At 42.2% G+C, this 14,066-nt stretch overlaps 2 protein-coding genes across 12 annotated transcripts in view; both read right to left on the bottom strand.

Annotated features, from left to right (window-relative positions):
* The window catches only part of rnf213b (ring finger protein 213b), a 68,349-nt gene extending 57,838 nt beyond the window's left edge, over positions 1 to 10,511 (bottom strand). For 4 of the 9 annotated variants that reach the window (XR_004828436.2, XR_004828433.2, XR_004828440.2 and 1 more), the window contains exons 1-13: positions 10,269 to 10,511; positions 9,547 to 9,806; positions 7,909 to 8,654; positions 7,597 to 7,752; positions 7,286 to 7,455; positions 6,915 to 7,189; positions 6,542 to 6,789; positions 6,238 to 6,444; positions 4,160 to 4,370; positions 3,997 to 4,052; positions 3,749 to 3,914; positions 3,081 to 3,242; positions 2,861 to 2,959 (exon numbers count right to left, since the gene is read on the bottom strand). Coding sequence is in view for 6 of the 9 variants with exons in the window: in XM_035792415.2 (XP_035648308.1) it covers positions 2,861 to 2,959; positions 3,081 to 3,242; positions 3,749 to 3,914; positions 3,997 to 4,052; positions 4,160 to 4,370; positions 6,238 to 6,444; positions 6,542 to 6,789; positions 6,915 to 7,189; positions 7,286 to 7,455; positions 7,597 to 7,752; positions 7,909 to 8,654; positions 9,547 to 9,702 (2,652 nt within the window). In the remaining 3 variants the exon portion in view is untranslated. The remainder of the gene's footprint in view (positions 1 to 2,860; positions 2,960 to 3,080; positions 3,243 to 3,748; positions 3,915 to 3,996; positions 4,053 to 4,159; positions 4,371 to 6,237; positions 6,445 to 6,541; positions 6,790 to 6,914; positions 7,190 to 7,285; positions 7,456 to 7,596; positions 7,753 to 7,908; positions 8,655 to 9,546; positions 9,807 to 10,268) is intronic. The other 5 variants (XM_035792363.2, XM_035792382.2, XM_035792392.2 and 2 more) reach the window with 4 other exon arrangements.
* A 309-nt stretch (positions 10,512 to 10,820) lies between these two features.
* Positions 10,821 to 12,915, bottom strand: LOC118361500 (uncharacterized). 3 transcript variants are annotated; one of them, XM_035741498.1, is made up of 4 exons: positions 12,809 to 12,915; positions 12,513 to 12,613; positions 11,951 to 12,080; positions 10,821 to 11,647 (listed from the first exon to the last, which is right to left on the bottom strand). In XM_035741498.1, exons 2-4 carry the CDS (start codon positions 12,610 to 12,612, stop codon positions 11,338 to 11,340), a joined length of 540 nt encoding a protein of 179 aa, XP_035597391.1. In that variant the 5' UTR covers position 12,613; positions 12,809 to 12,915; the 3' UTR covers positions 10,821 to 11,337. The 3 variants fall into 3 exon arrangements, with proteins under 3 accessions (XP_035597391.1, XP_035597401.1, XP_035597382.1); XM_035741508.1 differs by having other exon boundaries at positions 12,742 to 12,876; XM_035741489.2 differs by having other exon boundaries at positions 12,513 to 12,869.
* Between the last annotated feature and the right edge of the window lie 1,151 nt (positions 12,916 to 14,066).

The following is a 14,066-nucleotide window of genomic DNA, read 5'->3' as shown; positions in this document are numbered from 1 at the left end:
CGGGTCAAGACTCGAGTCAAGTCCAAGTCGTGCATTCTAAGAGCAAGTCAAGTTGAGTCCCAAGTAGATCGGGTCAAGACTCGAGTCAAGTCCAAGTTTTCAAGTCAAGTAAACATTTTTTTTTTTACATGCAAGGACTTGTTCAACTACAAATCTTTGTCTAGTTATTGAGGCTACCAGACAGCCATTTTCATTATTTTGTCTACAACACATTTTGACTAACCTATGTAATTGTAAAATATGAACCTTGTAACAGTCATTAGGGCATGAAATCAGCAGAAGGCAGGTAGATTTATTTACGGGTCTTGGTGATCCAATGGTGAAAGAGCCAAATCATACAAAATATATAAGTATATTGGGAAAGGGGGATACCTAGTCAGTTGTACAACTGAATGCATCCAACTGAAATGTGTCTTCCGCATTTAACCCAACCCCTCTGAATCAGAGAGGTGCGGGGGGCTGCCATAATCAACATCCACGTCTTCGGAGCCCAGGGACCAGTGGGTTAACTGCCTTGCTCAGGGGCAAAATGACAGATGTTTACCTTGTCAGCTCGGGGATTCGATCCAGCAACCTTTCAGTTACTGGACCAACGCTCTAACCACTAGGCTACCTGCCTCCTGTTTTAGGTGCATAATCCCATAGTTATTGCATTATTGTCCACAGGGTGGACAATAGGGATAATGTGGTGGACCAAATATACACAGGCAATAGCCCAAATGAAATAGGGCAGGTTAAGCCTGCTACAGAGACTACCTGTATGGACACAGGTAGAGGGCAAGACTGTACAGCCTGGTTCCCTCTGAGAAACCAAATGGAATCTGTCTAACAGGAGCTCAAACAGGTAGGCCTAAATAATAGAAGCACTTGGCCCCCAGGACCATACAATTACCCAATTAGCAACTACAACCAATAAACTGGTTCTTCAATGTAAAAGGCCATTTCCACATCCATTTTTACATTAGTACATTCGTCTTAATCAGACTTAATGATTATTCATGATATTTCAACACCATGATGGAACAATCATTTTAGCTTATTTTAGCTTATTCAACATTCTGACTCCAAACCATGGAGTGCAGGCCACGTAGCCTATTTCTAAAAGCCGTCTGCATTGGCTGTGCTGCACTTACACCGTAACACCATCCATACGGTGCCTCCGACCACATTTTCGGATGAAACATACATTGGCTCATAGGATACACAAAACTCTGTGTGTGAAGGTCATTGGTACAGGGATAGATCTAGCAAGGTATTCATTGGCTACCTCTAAAGACCCGTCCACCCAGGAGCGAAACCATACATTGAATTAAACAGATCTTCTACCTCATGAGTCTTGTGAACATTCATGTGCACAATAAACATTGCGCCCACTCTGAGGGTAAGAAATGGTTTGCCAAACTGAAAATGTATGGTATTTTTTTATTTAACCATTATTTATTTAACTAGGCAAGTCAGGTAAGAACAAATTCTTACCTACAATGACGACCTGCCTTGTTCAGGGACAGATTTTTACCAGCTCTGGGATTCGATCGAGCAACCTTTCGGTTACTGGCCCAACGCTCTAACCACTAGGTTACCTGCTGCCCCAATGGTAGGGCTATCAAACAGAAATGTCTAGGTGTTGCAATAAACGTGATGGAATTATGAAACGCTAGTAATTATTGTATTATTAGATGGAATACAGATTTACCATGCAGGGCCTATGCATTTAAACGTGTGAAAGCAAGAGCAAACATTTCAACAGGAGAAAAAAAAGCTCTCTCCGCTGGCGGGAGCGTTGGGAGCGCAAGTGAAGAGCTGTGCCCTATGGTGCATCTTCACCACAGTAATAACCAATAACAAATTCCAAATACAAACTTCATAAGTAAATTATAAATTTCAAGCAATTGTTACATACCAAAATACCAGTAGGCCTATGCTAGTAATTGTTGCCCCATTGCTGATGAGCTTGTAAAGTAAACAGTTAATATTCCTGATCACCAATTTTTTTTAGAGCTGCATATTTATTCATTATGGCAATCCTCTCTTCCTATAATTTGATGTTTGCGCTGCACCCGATCCTTGTGCTGTACAGCAAATCAGCAATTGTTTGCTAGCTCACCATCTGACCTGTATTGATTGACAGTTTGTTGGTCCAATCAGAGTGCCGAGTGTGCATTTCACTACCAAATCTGTTGCACCTTTCTTTGCAAAGGAGATACTGCGGCTACACTCTCTGGCTGCATGGAGAGTAATCTATGTAAACTCTGTGCCACAAAATGAGTGCCAAAACATTACAAAACCTGGCTAGATAATTTCAAGTCATCGGTCTCAAGTCAAGTCCCGAGTCTTGTTGCTCCAAGTCTCAAGTTATTTTATGTTATATCAAGTCATCAAATTTGTGACTCGAGTCCAAGAATTTTGGACTCTAAAATACTCTAAAATAATGAAAGATTTGAAACAAATTATAGCATATAATTTTCGTAGAAATTGACAAATAACACCAGGGACATTTTCAAAATGCATAAAATTCCCTTTCAAGAACCATATTTGTGAGATGTTAAGGTAAAGGACACCTGATCTTATATTTAAAGCCTTTTAGAATCTACATTTTACATGAAATAAGAAGTGATATTTCCTGGGAACAGAAAAGGCACTGCATAGTAGGAATGACACAGCCGGTTTCCCTGACACAGATTGAGCCTAATCCTAGACTAAAAATAATGCTCAATAAATAACATTGAATGTGCTAGTTAGTCCAGGACTATGCTTGATTTGTGTCCGAGTGAATCTGACCTATTGTGTCCAGCTAATCAAATCTCAAAACTCTCCTAGGTTTCCTGAATGTATGACCAGGTCTGTAGGCCGATACACTCACCCTAGAGATCCTCTTCCTCAGGTCTCTGTCCAGGCTGGACATCCACTGGGCTGACACACTCTGCAGAGAGCATTCTACCCTCAGGAAGGCATCCCACATCTACCAACACAAGGTGAACATACACATACAAACAGGTTTATAATTAACAGAAAACTGTGTACGTCTGGGAACAAATATTGTCTGCTAAGGTCTTGTATGTCTGCTAGTTTGTCTACAGTACCTCTATTTCTTTGGGGTAGCTGAGGGATTTGGACTGAGTGCCTTGTTTCAGGAGATCATTGTGGAGAAGATTGTCTCTCCACTGGCTGAGATGTTGCAGCACGTCCCCAGGCTTGTCAGATAGCTGGAACTGCTCAGGTCTCTTCTCCTCACCATCCGGAGTCTGGGAAGGAACACACACACCATTTGGTGTACTATTGGAGTTCAAAGAACAACAGCGACGGCTTCCCGAGTGGAGCAGCGGTCTAAGGCATCACTACAGACCCAGGTTTGATCCCGGGCTGTGTCGCAGCCGGCAGTGACCGAGAGACCCATGAGGCAACGCACAATTGGCCCAGCCTCGTCTGGGTCTGGGTTAGCCGCATTGCGCTCTAGCGACTCCTGTGGCAGGCCGGGCGCATGCACGCTGACAAAGTCGCTAATTGTACGGTGTTTCCTCTGACACATTGGTGCGGATGGCTTCCGGGTTAAGCGAGCAGTGTATCAAGAAGCAGTGCGGCTTGGCAGGGTCGTGTTTCAGAGGACGCATGGCTCTCGACCTTCACCTCTCCTGGGTCCGTACGGTAGTTGCAGCGATGGGACAAGACTGTAACTACCAATTGAATATCACGAAATTGAGGAGAAAAAGGGGGTATAAATAGAACAGCAAATGACCAGATCAACAACTACCTTGTTTGCAAGTGCAGCATCCAGAATTTCAGCCGCTTTCAGCACTAGTTGGAAGGATAGCACTGCTGTCTTGTAGAACGGGACAAGTCGCACCATCCGGCAAGTGCTCTTCAGAACACTGATGCAACTCAAGAGGATGGAGTCCACATACCCAGCATCTGCTAGCCTATAAACAAAAGCCACACATACAATAGCAGAATAATATAACACTCAAACGACTCACGCTCACAGATCTCAAATTCCAATACCTTTCCTTCTCCTCTTCAACTTTCTCCAGTACAAAGCACAGGATCTTTTGAGTAACCTGGAAGTTGAAATAATAATGTCACAAATGAATATTTAAAGATCCACCGCAATAGCACTACTCTTTAACTGAGTAACCTTATCAGACATTAATCATCCATACCTTACCTCTACATTTTGTTGTGTTTTGCCATCAGTATTCTCCCCATACTGTCGAAGCCTGTACAGCAGGCTCTGGATTATGTGTTCTGGAGGTATGCTCTTCAGGGTGGAGAATTCTGGAAGGTCCTCAAAGGCCACCAGGGACAGCCAGCTGGTCCAAACCAGAGGCATCTCTTTAGCCACAGAAATGTGATTCTGGATCAAAGTGAGCATCATCCTGTAAAGAGGAAAGTGTCATCAATGTTATGCTTGTTTGAGGTCAATGTACTGTCAAGTATTTCTCCTGAGGAAAAGAAGAAATGTGAACTAACTGGAATAATAGTCTAATTGAACACATACAGTGCCTTGCGAAAGTATTCGGCCCCCTTGAACTTTGCGACCTTTTGCCTCATTTCAGGCTTCAAACAAAGATATAAAACTGTATTTGTTTGTGAAGAATCAACAACAAGTGGGACACAATCATGAAGTGGAACGACATTTATTGGATATTTCAAACTTTAAAAAAAAATAAAAAACTGAAAAATTGGGCGTGCAAAATTATTCAGCCCCTTTACTTTCAGTGCAACAAACTCTCTCCAGAAGTTCAGTGAGGATCTCTGAATGATCCAATGTTGACCTAAATGACGAATGATGATAAATACAATCCACCTGTGTCGAATCAAGTCTCCGTATAAATGCACCTGCACTGTGATAGTCTCAGAGGTCCGTTAAAAGCGCAGAGAGCATCATGAAGAACAAGGAACACACCAGGCAGGTCTGAGATACTGTTGTGAAGAAGTTTAAAGCCGGATTTGGATACAAAAAGATTTCCCAAGCTTTAAACATCCCAAGGAGCACAGTGCAAGCGATAGACCACTGCAAATCTACCAAGACCTGGCCGTCCCTCTAAACTTTCAGCTCATACAAGGAGAAGACTGATCAGAGATGCAGCCAAGAGGCCCATGATCACTCTGGATGAACTGCAGAGATCTACAGCTGAGGTGGGAGACTCTGTCCATAGGACAACAATCAGTTGTATATTGCACAAATCTGGCCTTTATGGAAGAGTGGCAAGTAGAAAGCCATTTCTTAAAGATATCCATAAAAAGTGTTGTATAAAAGTTTGCCACAAGCCACCTGGGAGACACACAAAATATGTGGAAGAAGGTGCTCTGGTCAGATGAAACCAAAATTGAACTTTTTGGCAACAATGCAAAACGTTATGTTTGGCGTAAAAGCAACACGGCCCATCACCCTGAACACACCATCCCCACTGTCAAACATGGTGTTGGCAGCATCATGGTTTGGGTCTGCTTTTCTTCAGCAGGGACAGGGAAGATGGTTAAAATTGATGGGAAGATGGATGGAGCCAAATACAGGACCATTCTGGAAGAAAACCTGATGGAGTCTGCAAAAGACCTGAGACTGGGACAGAGATTTGTCTTCCAACAAGACAATGATCCAAAACATAAAGCAAAATCTACAATGGAATGGTGCAAAAATAAACATATCCAGGTGTTAGAATGGCCAAGTCAAAGTCCAGACCTGAATCCAATCGAGAATCTGTGGAAAGAACTGAAAACTGCTGTTCACAAATGCTCTCCATCCAACCTCACTGAGCTCGAGCTGTTTTGCAAGGAGGAATGGGAAACAATTTCAGTCTCTCGATGTGCAAAACTGATAGAGACATACCCCAAGCGACTTACAGCTGTAATCGCAGCAAAAGGTGGCGCTACAAAGTATTAACTTAAGGGGGCTGAATAATTTTGCACGCCCAATTTTTCAGTTTTTGATTTGTTAAAAAAAAGTTTGAAATATCCAATAAATGTCATTCCACTTCATGATTGTGTCCCACTTGTTGTTGATTCTTCACAAAAAAATACAGTTGTATATCTTTATGTTTGAAGCCTGAAATGTGGCAAAAGGTCGCAAAGTTCAAGGGGGCCGAATACTTTCGCAAGGCACTGTATATGCAGAGTTAGAAATAATATTTTTGGATAAATTTCACTCCACAATGATACAATTATTCACAATGCAGATTTTAAAAAGCAAATTGTGGACCACTCAAATAGGGTTGAGACACTTTGAGGGACAATTGGACAAACCTTCTTTTGTCAGAAAAGCATCTGATCCCCTCTCTGAAGTTGTTGTACTTAACATTTTCAAGCCCTGCCCAGTTCATCTCCTCTATTGTAGGACCAAGCCTGCCAGCGTCTGCTCCCGGCTGTATGAGAGTGTGCAGTAGAGGAATGAGCAGGGGAAGCTCTGAGACCAGCCTCTGTGAGCAGTAGTTGATCATACCAATCACAAGCCTGTGGAGACAAAGACAGATTAACAGATTTCACCCAACATATAAACAGGGTTGCTGTAATCAAACAACACAATATAAACATTGCATCTGAAACTCACTTTTGTGGAAAAGAGAAGACATTTCTAATTTCCTCTATGTTTCTGCTGTCAAGTGCAGTGTGTGAGGATACTACGTTGCATAGTTTTGCCCAGCCCTTCACCCCAAGATCTATCTGGCAAGCTTGGCAGACTCTGAACAAAGACAAGCCAAACACTAGAGGGTTGTTGACAGTCTGACTCTTCTGCGATGTTCCCTGGGACTCAGCATGCAACAGCTGCAGAAAATGCTCAGAAATCAACTCTGATACCTTTATTCCAAAAAAAATGAGAAAAATAATGAAAACGTTGAATGTGTGGTATTGGATCTAATGGTCATACTGTTTTCTTGAAATGCCATTACAACATCATTACACACTGTAAATGTCCCACTCACCTTAACCAAAGGGGGATTGAAATATCCTGGGTAGACCACCTGTTGAACAGCTGAGGAGTAACTCCTCTGGAAATGACGCAAGAGCTGAGCAAACTGCACAGTGCTCTCCTGGTTGGGTGGATCCCATTTCTGTGAAATGTGGCCAAGTAGTAGACGGGCAGAGGCTTGCCAGGCATCAGCCATACCTTTTCCTTTTGATTGGAACACATCTAACCACCCTTGGAAGGACCACCATGACTCCAGCCGATGAATGTGACCCTCATAAAGGTGCAACTCTGGAAACAATGATGAATAATCAGTATCATACTCAATGTAACATACAAGGTAACCGTTAACTTCTAAAAATAGATTTTTAAATGTTTTCCTCTTACCCTTTACTTGTAAATCAGTTGGAATTTGAATATTCCTTGTGGCTATCTCCACAATCTCTTTCTGCCTTTGCTGCACCCGATATTGGTAAGTCAAAATTTGTCCCCTGGGTATTGAGCTTTCCGGTACTGAGAGACTTGCTTCTATTAGATAGCCTTGCTGAGATAGACCTCTAAAGAATAAATTAAAAACTGATTTACAAACAATTTTAATTATCACCATGTGTGTATTGTGTGGTTTATGTAGCCGATAAACAGTAAAATATTCTCATCAATCTAACATCACCAGTAAGGAGAAAAGTATTCATACTCACACGAAATGAGTCATTTCAAGTGCATGGGTTTCATCTTGATGACATAACAAGAGTGTGTCATATTCTTGGTTGAATCTGAACTTTTTGTTCAGCACAGCATAGATATGAAAGGTGAACATAGGAATCCCAGGAGGAATCCTTACTGGGGACCGCTCTCTGATGAAGGCGAGAAAATAAAAGAAGACGGAAAATGTTGAGTGACTAGTTACAGTAATAAAGAAGTAATAACAGTATACTTGTGTGTCGCGTCATGTGTTGTTACTCATTGTACTCAGGTAATAACAGCATGCCATAAGCTTATTGCCAGCTTACCGACATCCTCTACTCTTGGAATCCTTTTTGCATTGATTTGAAGTCTGAGGACTCGACCTCTTCTGAGTCTTTGTTTTATCTTCCGCTGCAGCTTCTGCATAAGACTTGGTAGTTAATTTGACTCCCTGTTTTACCTGGCAGGCTGTGGGACTCCCTGAGCTTTCTCCTGAATGTTGTACCCCTTTCTCTGATTCGGGCTTACTCTTTACCTCTTCGGTAGAGTTTGGATTCTCCCTCTTAGGTGGTTCTGATGCTGCTCCTTCACTGCCTGCTCCATCGCTGTTCTGTGTTTGCTCATTCATTGGCTGAGTGGTGTCAGCATGTTCATCTGTCATTGGCTGAGTGGAATCAGAGGGTTCTGTCTGTGTCTGCTGTGTGTTCTGAACAACTATAGGGGTCTGAGTTGCCCGGTTCTCGCCTTTAGGTTTATTTGTTTGAGTCTGGACGTGAACTCTCTTAGCATCCTTGACATGTGTTTGTTTTGTATCATTAGTCTGATGCATGGACTGGTCCTGTTGTTGACTGGTTTCAGCTTGGTGGTCTTGGTCTTGGTTGTGTTCTTGTGTCTGTGTTTCCAAGGTTTGACACACCTGGTTGGTTTGGGTCTCCATCTGCCCTTTTTCCAGTGTACTCGGAGTCTGAGGATCCTTGTCAGCTTGATTTTTCATTCCTTTATTTTTTCTTCTATTACCTCTCCTTGTCTTCTTCTTCATATCCTGATCTCTTCTGGGGGACTTTGTTTGGTCCTGTTGATAACAAAAAAAGTCAGCAATGACAATAAATGTCAGTTTCTCTTTTAAATTAGGACAATATGTACTGTTACCCAAATTGTTTCATTAGTTTTATTGTTAATGATTGTACAATGAAAGACATAGGCACACGGGTTCCCGTGTGGCTCAGTTGGTAGAGAACGGCGCTTGCAACGGCAGGGTTTTTTAACCGTTATTTTACCAGGTAAGTTGACTGAGAACACTTCATTTACAGCAACGACCTGGGGAATAGTTACAGGGGAGAGGAGGGGGATGAATGAGCCAATAGTAAGTTGGGGCTGATTAGGTGACCATAATGGTATGAAGGACAGCTTGGGAATTTAGCCAGGATACCGGGGTTAACACCCCTACTCTTAAGATAAGTGCCATGGGATCTTTAAGAGAGTCAGGACACCCGTTTAACATCCCATTCGAAAGACAGCACCCTACACAGGGCAGTGCCCTGGGGCATTGGGATATTTTGTTTCTACACCTGCATTGCTTGCTGTTTGGGGTTTTAGGCTGGGTTTCTGTACAGCACTTTGAGATATCAGCTGATGTACAAAGGGCTATATAAATCAATTTGATTTGATTTGAATTTTTAGACCAGAGGAAAGAGTGCCTCCTTCTGACCCTCCAACACCACTCCAGCAGCATCTGGTCTCCCATCCAGGGACTGACAAGGACCAGCCTTGCTTAGCTTCAGAAGCAAGCCAGCAGTGGAATGCAGGGTGGTATGCTGCTGGCTGTGGGTTTGATTCCCACGGGGGACCAGTACAGGAAAAAGTACAGAAATGTATCCACTCACTACTGTAAGTTGCTCTGGATAAGAGCGTCTGCTAAATTATGTAAATGTGAAAATGAAAGGTGGTTGGTGGTCATGTGTCACCTGCTGTCCCTCTGTCTTGGGTCTCTTAGTGACAGTGTCCTTCTCAGCAGTTACCTCCATGTTGTGCCGATGTTTCCCTGTTGGCACCCCAGGGCACTGCTGGGACAAGGACCCATGATCTCCTTGGGGACTACTGTCACCTGAACCAAGCTCCATCTGCAGAGCTGCTGGTCAGCCCACCAGGCCGGGATATATTGCTCTGTATGTTGTGTATCCTCTCTGGTAAGTTTGGACGTTAAAGACACTCTCTTAATCTCTCACTACAGATGGAGAATAATACAAATTAAATGTTCTAATGGAAGCAATATCTAACTATTTCAGAAAGAAACTTACTATGTTTAGACATTTTAGGGAACATGCAAAACAGCAACAACTGCGCTGCCGTTGCTGCCAAGCCCCGTATATAGCTGCAGTAAAATAACTTCCTCAATCAGTCGCCAAGTTTCTGTTTCCTCGATTTCTCTGTTTGACTCTCATCTCCCAGTTATGAGTATGGGAGTTATTTCCTAAGAAATTGTTTGCTTACTTATTTAAAATGTCATTAAAAATATTGCAATTCCCTCTAAAGATTTACTAAATACATGCGTATTTAACTTGTCAACAAATTGACCGTCTCATTATAGACAAAAACATTTGTCTCTAAAAACAATATTTCTAATAAACGGTAACATCACAGCCTATAACAAGAAAAGGCTGTGAGAAAACAGGCGGCACTTCCTTACCTTACAAATGTGTTCTCTGCTACAATACTATTCAGACATCTGTCCGTTGCAGCAATACAACCACTAAAGTAAGATACATTTGCCAATACCTTCTAACGCTCACCTGCCAACATTCATAAACTCCACCCTTTACCTAACTCGAGGGATCGTCGCGAAACATCTTACATGTATAACTGGACATGTGAGCGTAAAGTTATCTTCATTTAAAGCGGGTAGGTCAGTGTATGACAGTCCCTTAAGTTTTTCCTTTCAGTTTCATTTCTTACCAACTGAGCCTGTGTTGTTTCCAAACTAGAAACCTAAACATATTCACCGTCACGCCCACTATGATTTACACGCATTCATTTTAAAGCGACTTTTCTGTAAATGTTTGTCATTATTTAACATTCATTCAACCGTAACTAAACCAGAATACCTTTATTATGTCTGCAATAAGCAGCGGATCTAGGATATGCTTGGCACCCCTAATAAATGTAGGCCTATGCCCATTTTCAGGTAAAATGCTGATTCCAGATCTGTGCCTAGGGGTAACTTCATCCTTTGAAGAAAAGCTCAATAGGTTAAAGATTTATATAATTTACAGATCAAAATAAATTATATCAATAGTATAATTCATATGCAGATGTGAAACTGTGATGATAGGCCAATACAATAGTACAATTAGACAATAATCTGATAAAAACAACACCTGATAAATGACTGTACTGTAAAATATCAAATGATCAATCAAGCCCTCACAGGAAACTCTATTGAAGCAAGGCACAAACTTGTAATATTGTCATTGGATACACTGTGGCGCCACCTATCGACAAAAGAGGTTATCAGATTCATCCACAGGTTAACATTCTCACCAACATTTTGTGTAAAAATGAGAAATAGCTAAATAATATTTACAACTTGTCTACCACAATTTGAGTTCATTGACGGAATGGGGAAAGCATTACATTTTTACTGTATAGCCAGCTCATTATTTTTATAATTCTTGAGTGCTTAGAGAGAAAGAGTGTCATTTTCACCACTGAGTTTAAGGTGGAGAGTGTATTTAAGTTTGTGGTCACAGTCCAATCCCTTAGACCTGGGCACCATCAGCAGGTATCTTGACTCTCCGGACCACCACCCGGTTCCTGCGTCCCTGTGGTCTAGTACCAGTGCTGGTACCGGTTCCGTCTCCAGTTCCGGTCAGCATGGTGCTCTGGTTCTCCTCGTCTGGTGTCAGTGGGCGGGGCTCTGCTCTTCTCTGGGAAGGGCTTCTTCCTGCCCTCACGTCGTCCACGAACGCCTCGACGCCCTCAAACTTGGTGGTCAGCTCCCCCAGGCGCTCCTTCAGGGCATTGAATTCCTTGTAGAGGTCTCCTAAGGCATCCGATAGAGGAGGGATCCTGGAGGAAGGGAGTGATAGGGTGAGGGGGAAAAGTGTAATGAGGAGGTTGCGGGAGTTCATTACAGTTCAAAAACAAGTTCTATGTTATAAAGTCTTATTGTGTCTGTTATAACAAAGGGATCTGACTAACAAAGACTAAAGCTAAAAGGTACATTTCCAAAGTAATGGGCTTTGTAATAGATACAGTGAAGTATCTTACCTTTATATTTATCAAATCATACAGTATGTTATTTTTCTGAGCTTACCAATGAACTTCTGATCTAAATACCTACTAAACATATCTACAACGGATTCTACCCACCTCCCGTAGTCAGGCAGCACAGTGCTGTGGTCGTTGAGGAGAAGGTCTTTGACTTGGGTCATGATGGCAAACTTCCAGTTGTCCAACACCAGGGTGAGGTTGGCACAGACTCTAGTGTTTACCTTCTCTGCTGCAATGGCATGAACAGGGAAGAGGGTAGTCATTTGGTTAATGTTTCTTGATAGTGTTTTGTACTTAGTTCTACTTCTAACAATTCTTCAAAATCCCTGTGCCGATTTCTGGCTACCCTGTCCGTATCATGTCTGAAGAATACATTAGCAACAAAGGAACGCATTAATAACAGAGAAAGCAAATTGTGACTGCTGAGGATGACTCACATGCTCAGAGGGGCCAACCAGAATGTGTACCGTAATTGCTCTGTTTTTGCTGTATCTATATACTGTATGTGGATTGTGAGGAAATTCTTCATCTATATATCTTGTCTGTATATTCTGTTTATTGTGGTCAGCACCATTTGAACAAATTCCTGGTACCTGTAAATGTACTTGAAAATGTGAATAAAGGTGATTCTGAAATGAAAACAGACCAGGCAGCCACTCACCCTCTGTCCTGTAGTCCCATTCTGAATTCTGTTCAGTTCTCCTCCTCTTCTGCGCTGCACAAAGAGCCACCAGGCACAGCAAAGCCACTGTAGTCTTCATCCTCAAGTAAGAATTAGACATATCATACATTACACCTGAACTGATATAATTATGACAGTTTAACTTGCTCTGCAGACATCCATTCTATCGTCTTACACTAAATGTGTAATAACCTGATTATTTTCTCACAGTATGTTTCGCCAATTATTTTTTGGAGGGTTTGCTGAGAATACATAAGTAGACACAGACTATGTACCTGCTCGTACAAAAAAAAAAACTCTGTCCCGAATAAATCACAGTGTTTGATAATAATCCCACAGCAGTGCAAGTTTGTAGAGCACCGAGAGGGACCTGCTTATATACATTTTGGCAGTCAGTATGTCCCCTCCCCCACACTGAGGTCTTGCCAAGAGAAGGGTGTCATCCATCTCTCCACCCCCCTAAGAAAAAACACACCCACATCATGCATCACTATTACAGTTGTCCATTTATCATAATGCTTATCCAGTATCTGTACCTTATTTTACATTACTTTCAGATCTACAGGAATGTGTAGGGACTGGGTTGGAATGAGTTATTAGAATTGTTTAACCCCAGCATTCTCTTCCTTTCTCTGTCAGACTTGACCCCATGTTGTGACCTCTATGGGAGAAGCATGTAACAAATGGTCATTTATCACAAGAGAACTACAAATGGGGCATAACAGTAAGAGTGAGTGAGGGTCGTTATCCACAGTAGTGGAGGAGTACTCGTTGTACGATAGTAGCCAAGGTTACCTAAACTGGGTTCCCTGGGGGGTCTTAAGTGTAGTCCCATAAACCAGTAGTACCATGTATAAATATCTCACAAGTGTTTGAAACGGAGTTAACCTCTTCTCTTCCTGCACATTCCATCTTGGCCTTCAGGGTAGCCTAGTGGTTAGAGCGTTGGACTAGTAACTGGAAGGTTGCAAGTTCAAACCCCCCGAGCTGACAAGGTACAAATCTGTCATTCTGCCCCTGAACAGGCAGTTAACCCACTGTTCCTAAGCAGTCATTGAAAATAAAAATTTGTTCGTAACTGACTTGCCTGGTAAAATAAATGTGTCCAGGGAGATAAACCTCACATACAAATGTGAGAGCACCCCTCTTCATGGACATTCCTGTTCAGTAGTTCAGACTAGTACTTCTTATTGGCCAAGTTCACGTAGTCCCACCTTGTTTGTCCGTGTTATTCCATTTGGTGCGTGATGAATGCGATCCTGCCTGTGCTACATCTGCTTCCCACCTGGGTCCTGTTGAGACTAGTATCTCCATCTGCACAAAGACGAGAACCCTCACCTATAAATGACTGCTTCATAACATTCACCGATCCCTCATAAAACAGAATGATCAAGACAGCATGCCAGCAGGAAAGATAGAGTACATTGTGTCACAGACTAGTGGATTTAATTGGAAGCAGGGACATTACACTTCCTTATGTTTTCTTCATGGCTATTTTATCATATCAATACGTTATCTTGACTTTATGGCTAA

Source organism: Oncorhynchus keta, chromosome 2 (genome assembly GCF_023373465.1).
Source record: "Oncorhynchus keta strain PuntledgeMale-10-30-2019 chromosome 2, Oket_V2, whole genome shotgun sequence".
Taxonomy (NCBI): Eukaryota; Metazoa; Chordata; class Actinopteri; order Salmoniformes; family Salmonidae; genus Oncorhynchus; species Oncorhynchus keta.
Note: the sequence above shows the minus strand (reverse complement) of the source record. Positions and strands in the feature narration are given on the sequence as shown.